General features: G+C 53.7%; 2 protein-coding genes across 3 annotated transcripts; both read right to left on the reverse strand.

Moving 5' to 3' along the window:
• Positions 1-137: 137 nt before the first annotated feature.
• VSIG2 (V-set and immunoglobulin domain containing 2) lies at positions 138-5,245 on the reverse strand. The gene is made up of 7 exons (XM_055273588.2): positions 4,751-5,245; positions 4,096-4,253; positions 3,384-3,591; positions 2,385-2,543; positions 1,321-1,440; positions 1,071-1,215; positions 138-342 (listed from the first exon to the last, which is right to left on the reverse strand). Exons 1-7 carry the CDS (start codon positions 4,809-4,811, stop codon positions 210-212), a joined length of 984 nt encoding a protein of 327 aa, XP_055129563.1. The 5' UTR covers positions 4,812-5,245; the 3' UTR covers positions 138-209.
• Positions 5,246-5,798: 553 nt separating this feature from the next.
• On the reverse strand, positions 5,799-14,887 carry ESAM (endothelial cell adhesion molecule). 2 transcript variants are annotated; one of them, XM_055273585.2, is made up of 7 exons: positions 14,551-14,887; positions 10,819-10,997; positions 9,030-9,231; positions 8,696-8,851; positions 7,314-7,436; positions 6,887-7,013; positions 5,799-6,638 (listed from the first exon to the last, which is right to left on the reverse strand). In XM_055273585.2, exons 1-7 carry the CDS (start codon positions 14,810-14,812, stop codon positions 6,323-6,325), a joined length of 1,365 nt encoding a protein of 454 aa, XP_055129560.1. In that variant the 5' UTR covers positions 14,813-14,887; the 3' UTR covers positions 5,799-6,322. The 2 variants fall into 2 exon arrangements, with proteins under 2 accessions (XP_055129560.1, XP_055129561.1); XM_055273586.2 differs by lacking the exon at positions 14,551-14,887 and adding an exon at positions 12,189-12,411.
• Positions 14,888-17,785: the final 2,898 nt, after the last annotated feature.

Raw genomic sequence — 17,785 nt, forward strand, 5'->3', positions numbered from 1 at the left:
ACCTAGGTTGAAACCTACCCCTTTGACCCAACCAAACTTCCTGCCTACCTTTTCTCGGACTTCAAGCCCATTCCTTCTCCTACTGTTAGTACTCTTTGAGCCGCCTAGAGGAATTCGCCATACCAGCAGAAAGAAGAAGGAGACAGGATGGTACCCACAGACTTTAATTATTGATATTCCCCCTCACAGCCCTCAGGGATCGGGAGAAGTCACACAACCATAGGGAGCTTGGACTTGGTGGTCGTCACGGTGCTGGCAGACGAGGGTCTTTCCAGGAACCCCTTGCTAGAATCAGCCCTCATAGAAGTGTGCTCAGAGATCCCAGGAGCGATGGCATCCTCCCTGATGGGTATAGGCAAGTTCTGAGTGAAGAGTAGAAGCCTCCTGCAGAGGAGGGCTGTCCTCTAACCTGGGGACTTTTAAATTTCACTGTGCTTGAGAATAATCTGTGGAACTTTGGTTAAAATGAAATTTCTGGGCCTCATCACTCCCCAACGCACAACTCTAGGAAGGCTAGAAGTGGCCTGAATCTGAATGTATAACTAGTTCCCGGTGATTTCTCTCCAGGTAATCTGAGGACTCCACCTGGAGAAATATTGCTCTGATCCCTATCCTAGACCCTGACTGGCAGCTAAAGTGGATGACAGAGGCAGCTTCCCCTCCCCTTTCCTGATTTCCTCCACAGAAGAATTGAACTCAGCTGACTGCTCAGGACAACTCCATTTCCCGGCATCTACAAGCCACTACTACTCCCAGGTGGTTAAAATATATGAAAATGCCTTCAGAACAGAAAAGTAAACTTTATTAAATATGAGGAGGGGCAGGGCAGTCCTGCAAACTGAGCTTCCCTGCCACAGCTTGTGGACCAGCCACTCCACCCTGTACCGCTTGCCTGTACCCTCAAATACACAGGTTATACTGCTGCCACCAGCAAATTCCAGGGCTGAACAACACCTCCTGCCCCTAAACACACTGAACGATGTTGGAGTTCGAGGGTTGCAGGCACCCGCTTTTAACTCAATCCCTTTCCTCCCTCCTTGCACCACCAAGCCCCCCGCCCTCCTGCTCACCGAAGGTCACTACCCCCATATGTCTCCTTGGGCTTCTTCCCCCTCTCTTTCTGGAACCTGATCAGGCAGAACGCAGCAACTGACAGCAACAGCACGCCCAGGAGCACCCCAATCAGAGCTCCGGCCACTCGGCCTTGGGAGGGTTCTAAGGAGATACAGGACCCTCAGAATTGCAGGCTTTCCTCGGTCCACCAGCCGACAGCTTCCTCAACACAAGGCTGCCAGCCTGTCCTCCACCCAGCATCCCTACCGGTCACAGAGAGAGTCAGCTCACAGGATGCACTGCCCATCTGGTTGGTGGCCACACAGCGGTAGGTGCCCGAGGAGGTCAGGGAGAGGTTGGTGAGAATGAGCTGGCCAGACACCTCATCTAGAGGATGAAGAGGAAGTGTTCCACGACTCATTCAACTCAGTGAGCAGCTCTATGAGGACAGCACATTTCATGTCATCCTTCTAACAATCCTGTCAGGGAGGAACTAATTTTTTTTTTACTGGGGAGGAAACCAGTTCAGAAGAAGGAAGTAGTGTGTCTGAGGTGACCCAGAGAGGAATTCCAAAGCTGCTACAACTTACCTGCTCTTTCCACCCTACATAGCTGCCTTTTTGGGAGGAGGAGGACTGCACTCATGAAGGATTCAGAAACTGGCAATGGAGTCGGGGTGGGGTGCTTACTGGCTGATGTCAGGTTCCTGGTTTGGGGTAAAAGTCTTGATTGCTAGAAACTGCATCCTGTAGGGTGGCTCTAAGCTGACACAATGCTTTTCTAAACTGTTTAACTTTGCCTTAGAAGGCAGAGCACATACCAGGAACGTGATCTGGGGGTGGGTCATTCATTTCTGGATTGATAAAGGAGTTTCCTGGGGCTGGAGAGAGAAGAACTGGATCCAGGGAGAGGAAGCCGAGAAACTAAGGCTCCTCCAAAGAAACTGGTTAAAAGATTCCAGCCAGTCCGTGGTACTCTGCCTCAGTTTCCTCTCTAGGAAGTTTGGAAGTGACCCATGACCCTTAGGAAACCTAAAAGAAATCTCCCCAAGGCAGACGGGTGGGCATCATCAGAATGCTCCCTGCCCTCTACTCTCTTCCAGGTTATCAGTAGTATATTCAGCTAGAGAAATACTCCCAGATCATGCAGCCACAGACTGCAGGAAGACAGGCAGGAGGGAACAATACAGGAAGCCAAGGAAGAGACAGGGAAAGGTATAGTGGTTTGTCTCATACCCCTAGTCATGGAACTGATAATACGGGTGTGTGGGATTTAGAGACCAGATTTGCCCAGGTCTCCAGTACCCTCTTCCTGATGCCCTGGGCCCTTACCTTGAACCATGCTGCCAGGAGAAGGTGTAGGAAAAGTTCCAAGACGCACCCAGTTGTACACTGGCTTAGGAGCCCCCTCAGAAGAGCTGCATCTCAGTGCAGTAGAGCCTCCCACAGAGGTTTGTCCACTCTGACTGCATAAGGGATTACTGGGGGGAACTGCAAAAAAAAAAAAACAAAAAACAGAAAGTTCCTCAGCAATCTTCCAACCCCACTCCCAACTCCATTATGTGCTACATTCTCTACTTCAATACCCCTATCAAACAGTGGTCCTCTTGGGTCCACACACCACTGCATCCCCAGGAACTGAGGGATTTCCACTATTGGAAATTCTGATTGTTAGAGAAAATTCTTCTTCATGTTGAGCCAAAATGTGTGTTAACATAACCTCCACCCATTGGTTTCAGTTCCTGCCCTTTGGGCCCACAAAGAGAAATTAAAATCTCTCCTCCACATGACAGCCCTTCGGATAGTTGAACCCAGCAGTAATACACCCATCCTAGGCCTTCTCTTTTCCATCTAAACACCGCCAGTCTCTGTTAGTTTTTCTGGTTGCTCATCTCTGAACAGGCTCTAGTTTGGGGTGAGACAGAAGCTCTGAGCATGAAGTTGGTGCTCAGTAATAGGGGCCCTTGTTCCTTTGGTGGCCACTCCCCTTCTCTGCCATTGACCTTGGGAGGGACAGAATCCAACTACCAATGAGAGGCTCCCCCATGATGGAGCTGCTGGGAGCAGGCTCAGATCCCCATGTATGGGAAGGACTTTCTCTCACACACTCTGTTATTAGGCTCTGATGGAGGAGATGCTCTCGGTGGAGGATGGAGTTGGAGTATGAACACCTGAATTAGAAGAGTTGGAAAGGGAGTATTTTCGCTTGGGGCCCCCAGTGCAGTTGTGTGCTTGGGCTAAAAGTCAGAAACCAGAGATTTAGCAGGACCAGTGCAAACCCCCCAAGTATGTGAAAGAGTATGTGGCTCGTGGATCCCCAGTCTGCCTTACCCAGCACAGTAAGGTTGATTAGCCCCAACCCATTGGTGTAGAAATCTGGTGGGTTGTTGACTTGGCAGAGGTAGGTTCCAGTATCTGAGGGGTGGACATCAGTCAGTTTCAGTGTGGCCACCCCCACTGTGGGGGGGTTCTGAAGCAGGCTGACCCGCTTTGACTTAGAACCAGTTGGATACAGATGGCCATTGGTGAAGTACAGGATCTGGGGAGAGGCAGAAGACACACATATGTGCCTTTTTCTGCCTGGCATCAACTCTACAGTCCTTCCTCATCAAAGTGGGTATAAGAGGCCCCTGACTTACATCAGCCAGGGAGGCTGATACCCTGTATCTGGAACCTCAAAGGTATCTCTGTCCCCAAACACCACCCCCTTTCAGGTGCTAAATGAACCTGATCCATTGGTCTCTCTCTCTCTCTCTCTCAAAGAGAGAGGCAGAAGAGGCAGCATATTATCTTGGTATCAGTCACAACACCTTAGTGTCAATGGATACACTACGGCAGGGGAGTTGGAAATAGGAGCTATGGGAGAGGAAAGAAAGATATAGGGTCAGGCAGACTGCAGCTCTAAAGAGATCTAGGGAGAGCCCACTTACCTTTTCATCCAAGCAAACTGATCCCCAAACGCCCCCTCCCTACCCACATGCCCCCATCCTGGGCTACTGTCTCTCCAGGCCAACCCAGCTTCATGTAGTCGCTCTCAGCTCACTGGATGGGACTCAGAGATGGGCTTCCCAGGCTGCACAAAGCTCCACTCCAGGGCGAAGCTGTCTCCCACCGACGTGCTGTAGGTGCAGGTCAGCTCGGCTGTCTTCCCCAGGGGCGTGCTCAGCGGCTCCGTGGGTACCTTCACCTCCACGGCCAGCCCTGGGGCCGGGGACCAGAAGGAGGTGAGAACCCAAATTCCAGTGATCTGGAGGGTCAGGCCCATCCCCGGGCATCTACATTGGAAGCTGGGGGCTCCCTCCCCAGAGCACAACCCTCTCCCTTCAATCCAACCCCTCCCTTCCCAAAACCTGAGGTTTCCGGGAGGGGCCGGGTCTTTGTGGGTAAAAGAGCCGGAACCGGGCCAGGTAAGAGGGTGTGTGTGTTTAGCAGAGAAAGGAAAACACTAGCCCTGCGGTGGAGTGGTTCCGGCCTGTGCCGCGGAGAGGCCCAACTCGCCCGCCGGCTTGGGGGTCTCTCTCCTCCTCCCTCCGGGCCTTCGACACCCACTCTCCGGCCTCACCTCAGGCGCCTTAGGGCCCCTGCGGCCCACGGCAGCCTCATCTGGCCTGGCGGGGACAGAGTGGGTCCCGAGGAGCCGGGGAAGCCAGGCCTATGCCCCCCAGCTCTCGCCGTGGTCCCGCCCGGCCCCTCCTCACCACTCAGGCACAGGAGGCCTAGCAGGGCCCCGCAGAGAAAGGGCCCCGGGAGCTTGGTCATGGCCGCGTCCGGCCGTCCGGTCCTGCTCTTGCCAGGTGGTCGGTCAAGGTCGGTCTGGCTGTCGGGCAGGGAAGGGAGCACCCAAGGGCAGCCGCCCGGGCTGGGCAGGAGCGAGACTGGTATCTCAGAGCAAACAGGGGAGAGGCCGGCACCGCAAGTTAAAAAAAAAAAAAAAAGTGCTCCTCCCTCCTCTCCTCCAGCCCCGATTCTGCAATCCCTCTATCCCTTCTCCCTCCTTCCTTCCTCTTCTCCCCAAGGTCTGAAGCTGTCAGGCCTTGGGAAAAGGGCTGGGCTTGGGGTGGGCCTTCTGCGGAGACGGAAGGAAAGCTGACTTTGGAAGGCGTCCTGATACCCCAGAGCTGGCAAGTGGCGTCCCCACCTCGGAGCCTCACTGTGGGTGTGAGCCCCAGGCCGCAGACCCTTCCTGTCCACACTCCTTTTCATTTCACCACTTACTGAGGTAGGAGGCTCTGTAGAAATGAGCATCTCTCCATTTCCAGAGCCACTCCATTTTAGGGGCAGAGAAACTGAGACCTAAAGGAGACCTCACCCTTGGTAGGAAAGAACATGGCAGAATTTGGACACACACCTGGACCTCATACTATGCCCAGCTCTCCGTCAGTAACAACAGAGATCTCTTCCAGATGGGCAAGAAGTGTTTTGTTAAGGATTCCGTGGTGTGGGAGAGGAGCCCATGTGAGCTTCCTCTCCCCTGTCCCTGAAGAGGAAGCAGATGAGGTACAGGTAACCCCCTAGCTGGGAGCACTCAGGCTCCAGCAGAAAGTGTACCAACTCCATCCCTCTGCTGTTCAGAGTAGCTTAGAGTCTCCTCCCCTTCTCCACGTGACAAACAAGGACCCTTCTAAACACTAGAAGAGCTGCTCTGAGCCTGTGGGGAGAAGCCCTCCTGGGTACACAGCTTGGGAAGGGGTCCACTTTGTGTCCTCCTGAAGCTCAATTTCTAGAATTCTTAGTTTGAAAAGGCAACTTGTTTCTTATCTCATACAAACATTATGTATCTTTATTTAAATTTGCAAATGAAAACAACACATATTTCATGTTAGTTTTAAAAAGATATTCCCTATCCTCTGCCCCAGTAACACCTAACCAAGCCAGCCAGACAGGTTATATCAATACAGGGAGCTGGAGTGGGAGCCAAGGGTGGTGTTAGATAGGGGTGGGGTACAGATCAAGGGGGCCTGGGAGACTCAGTGACTGGAAGTCTCTGCCACTCACTCTTGGTGAGTAGCTAATTTCAGCAGCTGGCTTCATAAGGAGGAGTTGGGGGTGGGTGGTGGCTCCTCTCAATTCCAGATCCACTTCCTCTTCTCCTTCTATCTCCTGGACACTTAGGTCTTACTGAGATGGTTTTCCCACAGTAAAGAGAGGTGGGGGCAGAGTACTAAGGGTCAGGAGTGTGACTCTTTCCCATGACTCAGGCCTTTGTGCTAGAGGTGACCCCTATAGGAAGGAGAGACCCCAAATCCTTTAGCCAATGAGTGGCAGGGTCATCACACCAGAGAGCCAGCTTGACTCTGGGCAGGCACCATCACAGGCACAGCACCCATGCGGCTCAAGCCAGAGGAAGAAACCCCACCAGGGATGGGGGATATTGGTTGAGGGTGGGCCCCATCTGTCGTGGGCAGTCTTGGTGAGGGCAGGGCCTGGCTGGAGAGACTGGGCGTGGGGGTCAATGCACCAGGCCTGGGAGGGCCATGGGGTGGCCGGAGGGCTCGTGCGGAGGTGACAGAGGAAAGGGTCCCATTCTTGGAGATTGTGTCTGAGCTCTTGGGCCAGGGCAGGGTCCGGGGAGCAATGGCATCCTCCCTAGTCATCAAAGAAATAACAAGAGGTCAGAAGTGGGTGGGGGAAGGAGGAGTTTCTACATGCTTGGTCTTATATGCCACCTCTGCCTGCACACTTCAAGACTCCTTTCCCTCTCCCTTAACACCTGCCCACAGGAATGATGTTTCAGCCACTGACCCCATCCCAAAAGATGAGAGCTGCCTGAATTCCCAGACTCTGTGAGGAGAGCTGGGAGAGCCCCTGCTGCAGCAGACACCAGGGACACTTACTTGATATCGTTGGCTGGCTCCTCCAGGGCCTTGCCCCGGCGGTGGTAAAAGAGGACCAGTCCAGCCAGCAACCCCAGTCCAACCAGGGTACCCACAACAGCTCCAGCAACCACCGCAGCTCCAGGCCCTGGAAAAGGCGTCGTGTCAGAGGAGGACACCCAGCTGAGGGGTTCTCACCCCTCTCCAGTCCCACTCCCCCCACCCCATCTGCCACCATACACATTCCCTCTTTTTCCCTGTCAAGGAGAGGGGTGGCTGTTGAGCAGGAAATGACCAGTCACTGACCAACCATTTGTACAAACATTTGATCAGGGCAAGCTCCATGCCCTGTTACAATGAGAGGCCTCAGGAGACAGGCCTCCTCCCCACTTGCAACCCCTCCCCCACCATTGACCACTCTTCTTAACCACACTTACCCCTCACTGACCTGTGCTCACTTCCAGGGTCACATTGCACTGGGCAGTGCCCACCTCATTGTGGGCTTTGCAGATATAGACTCCAGCCATGGAAGAGGAAAGGTTGGTGAGGCTTAAAGACCCATGGATGACATCTGTGGACACAATTTAGCCATCAGTCCAGGGACCCTCTTTCCCATTAAAAAAAAAAAATCTTGTCCCTCCTCTGGAACGTCCCCTTTGACCCTCTGGGAGTCACGGCTTGTCTATTCCCTGATGGGGGGAGAGGTGTGACAGCTGGGCTTGGCTCCCAGCTGCAGACTGGCTAGTGCAATAACCTCCATTGCCACTCCTCAGTCAGTGCCCCCAGTGGATATCCGACAGGAGGCCACAGAGAAAGTGAAGCACAGAGAAACCAAAACACCATTTTACTTTTATTTCGGCAAGACAGCGTAATGAGAGAGAAAGAACACTGGGGTAGGAACTGGTAAACGTGGGTTCCAGAACAGGCCATGTGACTGACTTGAAGCAAGTTAGTTGATATCTGAGGATCTCCATTTCTTCATCTGTAAAATGGGGACAATATGACCTACCTGAGAGTGTTAAAGGACTATATGGACTAATCATTATAACAGTGATTGTTTATTGGCTGCTAACTCTGTGCCAAAGACTGCTCTAGATTCTTTATGTGTATGAACTTACCACAATTTCCCAACAAACCTGTGGGGTAATAAAGATTATTTTTTAAAAGAAAAAGCTACTATTATAAAAATGGTCACGTGAAAAGTAGAAAGAGAGGCAAAATGAAAATCCATATTCCCACAACCTAGATCCAACAGTTGCTAACTTTTTGCCATATTTATTTGATTTCTTTCTTTTACTTAGATATTTTAAAGTAAATACTTCAGCATAAATCTCCAAAAAAGCAGTACATCGTTCCATATAACCACAATAGCATTGCCATGCCTAGGAAATTAATAACATAACTATCTAAAATCATCGAATACTTCATATTAAAAATGTTTCACTTATCCCTAAAATTTTTTTTTATAACTGGTGTGTTCAAGTCACACTAATGAGTTCAAGCTGATATGTGTAAAATCCACATTTTACAAATTCGGGAATGATGGCACCAAGTCACACAGCTAGTCACTAGAAGAGCTGGAATTTGAACACAGACACTCCAGCTGTAGAGCCTCTTTCATAACAGTATACACAGTGAATGCACCTAACCCAATACACAATACCTGCCCCTAGCAGGGCATCTTTCTCTGCCCCCCATCCTCCCCACATCCTCCTCCTCCTCCCCAGTGCTCATCAGCATTGGCCCCCCTTTTCACCCCAGTCCCTGTGGTACCTCTCATCTTTCCCCTTACCCAGCCACAGTCTCGGCTGTTTCCAGAAGTGTCCTTACCTAATGCTGGTGCAAAGAAAGTCTGGAAGGATGGAAGCTGCCGATCCCACTGGTATTGGACAGCAGGCTTACTCCTTGGAGACTGGCAGCTCAGGGTCACGTTTGCCCCCACACGGGGCATACCCTGGAGACGGCAGGATGGAGGAGCTGGAGGAACTGGGCAGGGGGAGACAGATTAAAACCACACCCAGGAGACCCACAGATCCTCTCCTTCCACCCTGCACCCTTCTATCGCTTCATTTGTTCCTCCTCCAACTTTTGCCATTTAGGAGAGAGACTCACCAGACCTCCCAGTGCGGATGGGGAGGGGTCCAGAAATCTGCTTTTCACTCACCCAGTACATTGAGTTCTAAGGTTTTGATGCTGTAGCCCCTAGAGTTGCCTTGTTTGTCTTGCACATTCACGGAGCAGCTGTAGGGGCCAGAGTCTTTCTCCTGGAGACCCTCTAGCCGCAGGGACAGGTTCCGGGAGGGCATGGAGTAGATCAAGGATACTCCAGGTTTGCTTGTTGTGACCCCATTGATGTAGGACAACACCTGGTGTGGGGCATAACACATCCCCGTCATTGCTACATGTGTCTACTGTGCCTACAGGCTCAGCCACTCTCCCTCTCCCAACTGGCATTCTCCAAATGCCCCTCACATGCACCCATTCTTCTAACCTGAACCAGCTCCCCATTCACCTTTTGTCCCTAGCCCCCTCTCACTGCCCCTGGGTCCTCTTCACCAGAACAGTTCTTGGTTCCTGTGCATTGTCTCATCTCCCAGTTGCGGTGTTTAGAAAGGTGACATAATAGTGGGAGGAGGGACATGTAAATAGGAGGTATGTACGTATGCAACTTAGACTGCTGGGGTGGGTCCAGGTTTGTAAGACCTCAAACTTACACAATGGGGGAGGCATCTTCGAGGAAAAAAATATTAAAAATCTATTTTGAAAGTATCAAATGAGGCTGGGCACGTTGCCTCATGCCTGTGAGCACTTTGGGAGGCTGAGGCAGATGGATTGCTTGAATCCAAGAGTTCAAGACCAGCCTGGGCAATATGGTGAAACACAGTCTCTACAAAAAATACAAAGATTAGCCTGGCACGGTGGCGTGTGCTTGTTGTCCCAGCTACTCAGGGGGCTGAGGTGGAAGGATTACTTGAGCAGGAGCGGTAGAGGCTGTAGTGAGCCAAGACTGAACCATTGCACTCCAGCCTGGGCAACAGAATAAGACCCCTGTCTCAAAAAAATCCAAATGACTTCCTTGAACACAGTTTTCAGGGGTTCTGAACATTGTTTCATTCTCTTCTGGGTAAATCTGTGTTTGGATGTAAGCCTGGTGTCAAGACAGATGGGTGGGAGATTGTGGGAGGAGACAGCCCCTTGGCTCTCGAGGTGGTATAAAGGGGGGCAAGGTGACAGATGAGAATTATCTGGGAAGAGAAGTGGCCTGTGACTTGACAGTGTTCAACGCAGAGAATGTGAAAACAGAAATATGCTAATTTTTTTTTGAGACAGAGTCTTACTCTGTCGCTCAGGCTTAAGCGCAGTGGCTGGATTTTGGCTCACTGCAACCTCCGTCTCGTGGATCCAAGCGATTCTCCTGCCTCAGCCTCCCAAGTAGCTGGGATTGCAGGCGGGTGCCACCATGTCCGAGTAATTTTTGTATTTTTAGCAGAGACGAGGGTTTCACCATATTGCCCAGGCTGCTCTCGAACTCTTGGCCTCCAGTGATGTGCCTGCCTCGGCCTCCCAAAGTGCTGGGATTACAGGTATGAGTCACTGAGTCAGGCTAGAGATATGCTAACTTATAAGTCGTGTGTGTTACTTCCGCTAAGCGTTTCCCAGTCCTCAACTTCCATTCTTCCCCTCCTCCTCTCCTCCCCCATAACCAAGTAAAATGCCTCTCCACTTTTACAGTATTTTGTGTGCTGGATTTTTGGGGAAAGTCGGCAAGAGATAATCGTTTGGTAAGTCTCCAACATCAGAACAAAAACTGAACTGGTGAAGACTTCTGCTCTTCCCTGAAACTCCTTCCCCGGCCCCCATTCCCTCTCCACCCCTCCCACCGCTACCAGCTCTTGGCTTACAACCCCCGCTGGGCGCAACTTGCGGTAGGCTGAGAGGCGTTCTTCCCTCACCTGATCCTCCTTTTCTTTCTGTTTGAAGAACCACATCACAAAGGGCACCTCCCATGGCTGGGCTGAAGACACCTCCCCGTGCAAGGTGTACCACGCTGGAAGCACCACTTCCCCTCCCTCCACCGCCTGCAACCGGTTGGCGGGCAAGTGCAGTTGCAGCTGGGCCCGCGACGGGGGCGCTGGAGACAAGAGCGAGGCGTGAGTGCCCAAGACCGGCTCCCAGCTCCGCCCGCGGACCCTGCCCGACGCGGCTTCACGAGAGAGTGAGGAAAGTCGCTTTAACTGGAAAGAGGAACCTTGCGGGGTCCGGCCCCTGGAGGCCCCAAGGGGTGCCCAGAGACCACTGGCTCAGTGTCCTGCTTCCCATTTCATCACGACTTCTCTCCGCCGCCAGCCTCTGCAGTTGTAGCGGGGATGGGGACACATTTCTATGCATTTATTCGTATCCAGAGGCGCAGATTTCTGAGCATCAGAGAGAGGGGGCAGATTTCCAGCGAGGAGGGGAAGATATCAGGAGAAAGGGCAGATCGACTGTTTCTGTTGTACGCTCCACGTAGCCCACTTGCTTCCCTAGTTTTCCTGAGGGAGAGCCAAGGGAGAGTAGAGACGCTGCTCAGGGCCGCCAGGGTCCCTCACTCCCGAGTTCGCAAACGGCGGAGGGGTTTGGGAGGCCGCCTGGTTACCTATTAACCCTGCGGCTCCTTCTGAGCTTGCCAGGAGCTGGAGAGAGCAGAGCGGCCCAGCGCCCTAGCCAGACCCAGTGAATGCGATGCTCCCCGCCCTCCTGCGCAATCCCAGAGGCGGGCTTCCCTCGGAAAACGGAGGGCTGAAACGCAGAAAGCTCCTCGGAGCCCTTCTGGGGTCCGGGCGATCTGGGCAGAGACCTCTCAGGTGGCAAGGAATTAAGGGCAGCGCGAACGACCGTTTCTAGACAAGTATAAAGCCTCCCCTGCGTGTGTCCGGGGCTCAGGGGGTGGACCGGGGTGTTGGTTTCAAGGAGGGGGCCGTCGTTTGCACCACGGCGTCCAGAAATACTCATCCTTTGCCCTTCGGGGAGGCAACAGAGCAGCCAACGGGTAAGCCCTTTGGGGAGTAACCTTGGGCTTGCACACGGCCAGGCCTGAGGATGCTGGCCGCTCTAGTTCCGGGCCCTACTCCCTCCAGGCCTCGGCCTCTGCCTCGGAGCAGAAGACGCCACATCCGCGTGGCGAGCAGGCGGCCAACGACGCGGGAGGAGGCCGCAGCCAGGCCCCGCTCTCCACCCTCGCCCTCGGAGAGCCAGGCTGAAGGACTTTAAGGGCTGGGAGCCGATCCGGCCAGGATGCAAGCCACCCCCACCGCTTCCCGGCTGCGCCGTACAGAACCCCCACCTCTGTTACTTGGCCTTCGCCGCATCCCCCTTCCCATTTCCTGGAGGATCTCTGTGGTCTGGGCAGGAAATTTGTACCCAGTGATAAGGCAGAAGACAATGAAGGGGGGGCCACTAGACCGGAGGCTCTACAGGAGGGAACAATCCCCGCCTCAAGGAGCTGGACGCCCCCTGGGGACCCGGCCCGCTGGCCATTCCGCTGAGGCCGGGCACGCCTGGAGCCTGCAGGTGCTGCCGGCTCTCCCCCAGCCTTTCTACAACACACACCCAGCGGCCAGAAACGGTTTCCGCCGGGAAACTGCCTGGGGCCCAGAAGGGGCGCGCCCTTCCTTCACCTTGTGGACCACCAGCGACCTCCCCAGGTCCCACATTTGTAATTCCAGAAGGTAGAGGAGAGTTAAAAGAGATAGTAACGGACACACTGGGGTCTGGGCACATGCTCCTTGCCCTTCGCCCTGTCAGAAACTAGGAACAGAAGAGGGCCTGAGGCTTTTCTGCTCTCTATCCCGGGTGTCTGCTGGCTCAGAAGTCACCCCACTGGTCCGTTTTTTTCGGTCCCAGGGTCCACGGAGACACTGGGAGAGAAAAGGAGGCTGGTTGGGTCTGAGCGAAGGACACTGGGACAGCCCAAGAAAGGGACCCTCTCCGAGCCCAGAGTGAGGGAGCCGGCAGGGGCCGAAGGAGAGCGAAATGGGCCCGCTCCCCGGGGCTACTATTTTTAGTCTCCCTCTTTCTCTGAGAAACTCCCCCCGCGGGCTTCTCACGCCCCAGGGGCAGCAGCACTGAGCCACCGAGGAGCGTATTGAACCGGAGAGCCTCCTCTAGAGCCCAGAAGAGCGGAGGAGCCGGGCGCCTGCCCGTTGCCCCGGGGTCACCAGAGCCATTTAACCCTCGAGTGGCTGGCGGGAACTGGACAACCCCCAGGGGGACCGATTGGAACTTTTGAGTCCAGGTCTTCAATATGACAAACTGAGGCTCAAAGCTGGGGTAGGACAAAGGGTTGCAGATGAGCAGCAGGTGAAGCCTGGGACACTCAGGCAGCCAACTTGAACTGTCCTCCCTCGCTTCAGAGATTCTCTCAGCCCCCACCCCCCACAAGGAAGGAGGATAGAGTTGGGGTGGAATGCAGAAGGAACAGAGCTGAAGTTGAAGTTGGGAAAGCCGGGATGAGAAGTTTGAGGGATCCTGGAGCAGGCCCACCAAGCCCAGAGGGACAGAAGGCTACTCCTGGCTTTGGTGTGGCCTGGGGGGCTGTACTTGAGACTCACTTTGTCCAAGGACTATAATATTGCATGCCCCGACACCTGTGGGGCACAGAACAGGCTAAAGGGGACACTGGTGATCCTCATCTTAGTCCCCATCATTGTGGCTGAATTTCACTCTACAGCTTTCCAGGCCTTACTTGTCCTGACATCCACCAACCTGAGAAATGAGTTAAAGTCAATATAGTTAAACCCACCCTTCACTCCCATTCGAGATCCTTGAAGGGAGATGGCGAGAAAGCTGAGGGACAGCAAGTGAAACAGTTTAAAAGGGCCTAGTCCTGCCGGGTCCTTCTCTCCCAGACGGAGTTTTGAGCCACCCCAGCTTCAGCTGAAGCCAGCGCTGCTGGAGGCCTACAATACTTCCCAAACACTTTCTCCAAGGAGGTTCCCTTCCTCTCTGACCCTTGGCCACCCTCCTCCCAATTTTCCCTCGTCCGTTTGGCTCTGGGAACCAATAGGGGTGGTGGGCCTTGGGGGGGGGGTCACAATTCTGTTTCTCTGTGCGTTTGAACCCCTCCCCCATTTCCTGTGTCCCAAATGACCTCACGGTCGTCCTTTTGGGGCACCTCCCTTGATTCCCAGGGCAGGAAGCAGGAGGGGGCAAGAGAGAGCATCTGCGCTGGGGAATTGACACGAAGTGCGTGTGTCAAGCCTGGGGACCAGGGGTATTTCCCCGGGGGATCTTCCTCATCGGCTTGTATGTGGGGTCGAGGATGAGAGGGGGCTAGAGTTAAGTCCTTAAGCTCTTTAGCCAGTGTCTCATCTAGCGGCTCAGCTCATCCGGCTCTGCTGGGTGGGGGGTGGGGAGTGGACAGGGTGAATAATGGTTCCGATAACTCACCCCAGAGGTATCCCCAGGTCTTCCGAGAGATGCCCTTACCTCCCCCCGCCATCCGCCCCCACACCCAAACTGGGAGCTGTCCCCGCCAAAGCGAGAAGTCAGCGCCAGCCAGTGATGCCCTGGAGTGGGATTAGGAGGTCAGGGGAGGAGGGCGAGTCGTGGGACCCAGTTCCGCAGCAGTGGCCAGAGTTCTCCCTCAGGGTCGAACTCACCCCATCCCGCATCCCAAGTCCCCTCCAGGTCCGGGTTTCACTCACCGAGGGCACTCAGCCCCAGGAACAAAAACCGCAGCAAGTTGGTCACCAGGGGCCCCGGGAGGGAAATCATGGCCCTCCCTGGCCGGGACGGAGTCAGGGCGCCAGCTGCGGGACGCACGGACCTGCAGGTGCCGAGGCTGCGCGACGGCCGGAGCGTGCGCGGGAGCCGGGCCGCTGACACCCAGGGCGGCTCCAGCCCAAGTCTGCGCGCCTGTGTGCCGGTGGCGGGGTGGGGACCGACGGCGACAGCGGGGCGGGGCATTCGAGGGGGCGGAGAGGTCGCCGTCCTCCCGGGCGGGGCGCGCGGAGTCCGCCTCCCGGGGGCGCCCCCAGGGCGCGGACGGCGGGATCCTGAGGCCTCTTCCAGGTGTGGACGCAGGGAGGGGAGAGGTAAGCTCTGATGCCCCACGAGCCAGCCAGGGAGCAGAGGGGGAAGAGGAGGCTCCAGAACTATCCTGAGCCATAACCTCCCCTTCCGCTGGGGTGGGATAGGAAGGGTTACCAGGAAGGGTGGGAAATTTGGGGACTATCCGAAGTCAGAACCACCCGTAACCCCTGACATGTAAACGCTCCTGGGCTCTGGCTCCAAGCTTGGGGGTGCCGCATCCCCGGCCCAATCAGGGCGGCCTTCCTGAAGGAGGAAGAGGGGAGCAGCGTTTTCCAGCTGCAGGGAGAGGCCGGAGCGCCGGCCGCGCGGGCTTCCTCGTACCGCGGGAAATCTGTGGCTTTCCTGGAGGCGGGGACTGCGCGGCCACCGGAGCGCCGCACCGAGGGCGACGGCAGAGGCCGCGCGGAACCCCAGGACGCCCCGGAACGTGCCAGCGCTGGCGGGCAGCGCGGGGAATCTTCACCTGCGGGCAGGAAAAAGCGCTCCGGGAGTTCCGCAAACCCCAACCCAGGCTGGAGGATTACCCCGGCCTGTGCCTCATACTCCGAGCAGGGAAGGTTGGCACAAGGTAGTCCCAGGAGCTGAGCGGGAAACTGAGGCAACGTGCGTGCTGCTCCCAGCTTAGCCCCTGAAATGAGCGGCGTACGGGCCTGATGCTGACTGGGGAGGAGGGGCGGCTGCGGGAAGGAAGACAGGACAGTCCTTCCGTTTCTTCTTTATCCCCCGAATCTTCAGTGCCTCCCATCCCCGCAGTGAAAGGCTCAGGCGCGCTCTGATCCTTTAATTCCCGAGACTAGATCTTGCTCGCTGTGAATTGAATTTAACGCCCCCCTCCCCGGGCCATTCGGTCAAAAGGCACCTCTGCGCCCTCTGGCGGCCGCCGCTCCCTTACAGAAAGGCACGCACCTATTCTTGCTTTTCTGTTCAACAGCCAAAAAAAAAAAAAAAACATGCTTCAAACATCCCAGCACAGCTCAACCACCCAGCAAAGGTCAGTGAGGGCAGAAAGCATAACAACGAATTCCTGGCGCTGCCCGCTCTGCGGTCTGGGAAGAAAAGCAGGTAGGCCTGCGGGATTCCATTTACTGCACATAGTTCTGCTGTTTTAACAGAGTGTAGTCCCTGGGCCCACACTTCACACAAGGTCTTTTTCTATACAGTGCCCCATACGCCCTCTCAGCTGCTTCTTCCTAGTGTGACCTGCCTGGCTCCTCTTCAAATACCTGCCATGCAGTGGCTTTGAGAAACGCCTATGCAAACACAAAACTGCTCATGCAAACCCTGGAATCTAGTACTTGGCAGCTCAGTGGCGGCAAAGACAACAGGAAGAGATACCTACCAGTCTCACACTCTTGTGTAGGGAACTACAAACTTGGACTTGGCCAAGCAGATTGTGTGGTGGGGTTGGGGGCTGTTGGTTTGGCTTTCCTATTTCATCACACTCAAATTTTTCTTGGCTTTAGTCTGCATTGCAAACCATCTCTTGTAAACACCCCTCCTTTGTTTCCAGGCAAGTCACCCCAAATAAGTAACTCCTTCCAAGAGAGGAAGTACAAAGTCTTTTGGTTCTAACCCAGAAACACCAAGTATCTAACCGCACAGGCTGTGCTTATCCTGATCAAGTGCTACGTAAGGTGTAGCCTCAACATTCATTCCCTGTAGCTAACTTTTCCTTCAGAATTCAGATCCCAAATAACTTGTGACATGAGAAGTAAAGCTGTGACCAATGATCTGTAGTCAGTGAATGTTTCCATGTGACACAGGGGCAGTCTCTTCAAGATTCTTTGACCCTAAAGAATTGTCCTCACTGTCTCCTGTCTCCTATTTCAGCTGTTTCTTTCTTCTGACCCTGAGGCAGTCAAGTCGTAGAAGTTCGCAGAGCAGCTCCATTACTTTGTGAAAGTTTTCGCCAAGATGCATTTTAGGGTGGACTGCTCTCCACCCTGGTGTAAATCATGAATGCTGACACAGATGATCTATGTGTGACCTGGGAACTGCTTACATAAACGTGTGCAAGAGCTAGTTCATAGTTTCATATGTTAGAGACTTGCAGGTCATTAGTGTTTCTTCCAATGACATCTCATCTTAGATTTCGAAAGTCATTCCTAATATTTACCTTAACATTTGAATATACTTTCTCTGTCCCCCTTGAATCAGTTATAAGGCTTCATTAAGGTCTAAATAGTCCATTTCTTATTTTCAGCAGTGCTCATAGTTATCTGACATCCTGCTATCTTCTTTTCTAGACTGTTCTGGCCAAAGAGACTGGAGATCCAGTATCAGCAAGCTACTTTCTTGGTAAACCTCCGTTTCCCAATGCTCATCTTTGTCCTCTACCCTCACCCATCCCAAGGCAAACGGTGAAAACATCTATTGGATCCAGCCTTTGCTATCTTCTCCATGCTGCTCATAGTGGGTCTAGCAATGTCCCATTCTCAGTAATGTTTGGTAGGTCTAAAACATCCTCATGAAATGTTCCCCAAATGTTCTGCCCCAGCTAAGCAACTAATAACAATGGGAAGATGCAGAAAAAAAATGCATGGAGCATAATGTTAGTTTTGGGACTGGTCAGTGGCAATGTTTTAGAGATGCCATGAAGAATTCCTGGTAATAATGCTTTTTTCCTACAGCATTTAGCACTGAATACTATGAGATTATGGCTAAAAGATGGTCAAGACTGCCTCAGCCTTTAGGATCAGAATTCTAAGTTCCAAAGAAAAGCAAACTCAAGAGAAATTTTCCTCAGGCCTCTGCCTATAGATGCTGCCCGGGGAGAACAGGTGCTACACTCAAAGCATTCTCATTTTATTTATATTCTCCCTGAACTAGTACCCAACTCCATAACCC

Source organism: Symphalangus syndactylus, chromosome 3 (genome assembly GCF_028878055.3).
Source record: "Symphalangus syndactylus isolate Jambi chromosome 3, NHGRI_mSymSyn1-v2.1_pri, whole genome shotgun sequence".
In the NCBI taxonomy this organism is placed as follows: Eukaryota; Metazoa; Chordata; class Mammalia; order Primates; family Hylobatidae; genus Symphalangus; species Symphalangus syndactylus.

Coding starts and splice junctions, on each gene's coding strand:
- ESAM (XM_055273585.2), bottom strand. CDS start 14,812: ATGCCCCGCCCCGCTGTCGCCGTCGGTCCCCACCCCGCCACCGGCACA. Junction 7,437..8,695: donor TTTCTTTGCACCAGCATTAG/GTAAGGACACTT, acceptor TTGTGTCCACAG/ATGTCATCCATGGGTCTTTA. Junction 7,014..7,313: donor GACCCTGGAAGTGAGCACAG/GTCAGTGAGGGG, acceptor CGCCTTTTCCAG/GGCCTGGAGCTGCGGTGGTT.
- VSIG2 (XM_055273588.2), bottom strand. CDS start 4,811: ATGACCAAGCTCCCGGGGCCCTTTCTCTGCGGGGCCCTGCTAGGCCTC. Junction 3,592..4,095: donor CCATCTCTGAGTCCCATCCA/GTGAGCTGAGAG, acceptor GCCTCTCCCCAG/ATCCTGTACTTCACCAATGG. Junction 1,441..2,384: donor TCCTGGCAGCATGGTTCAAG/GTAAGGGCCCAG, acceptor TTCATCCTCTAG/ATGAGGTGTCTGGCCAGCTC.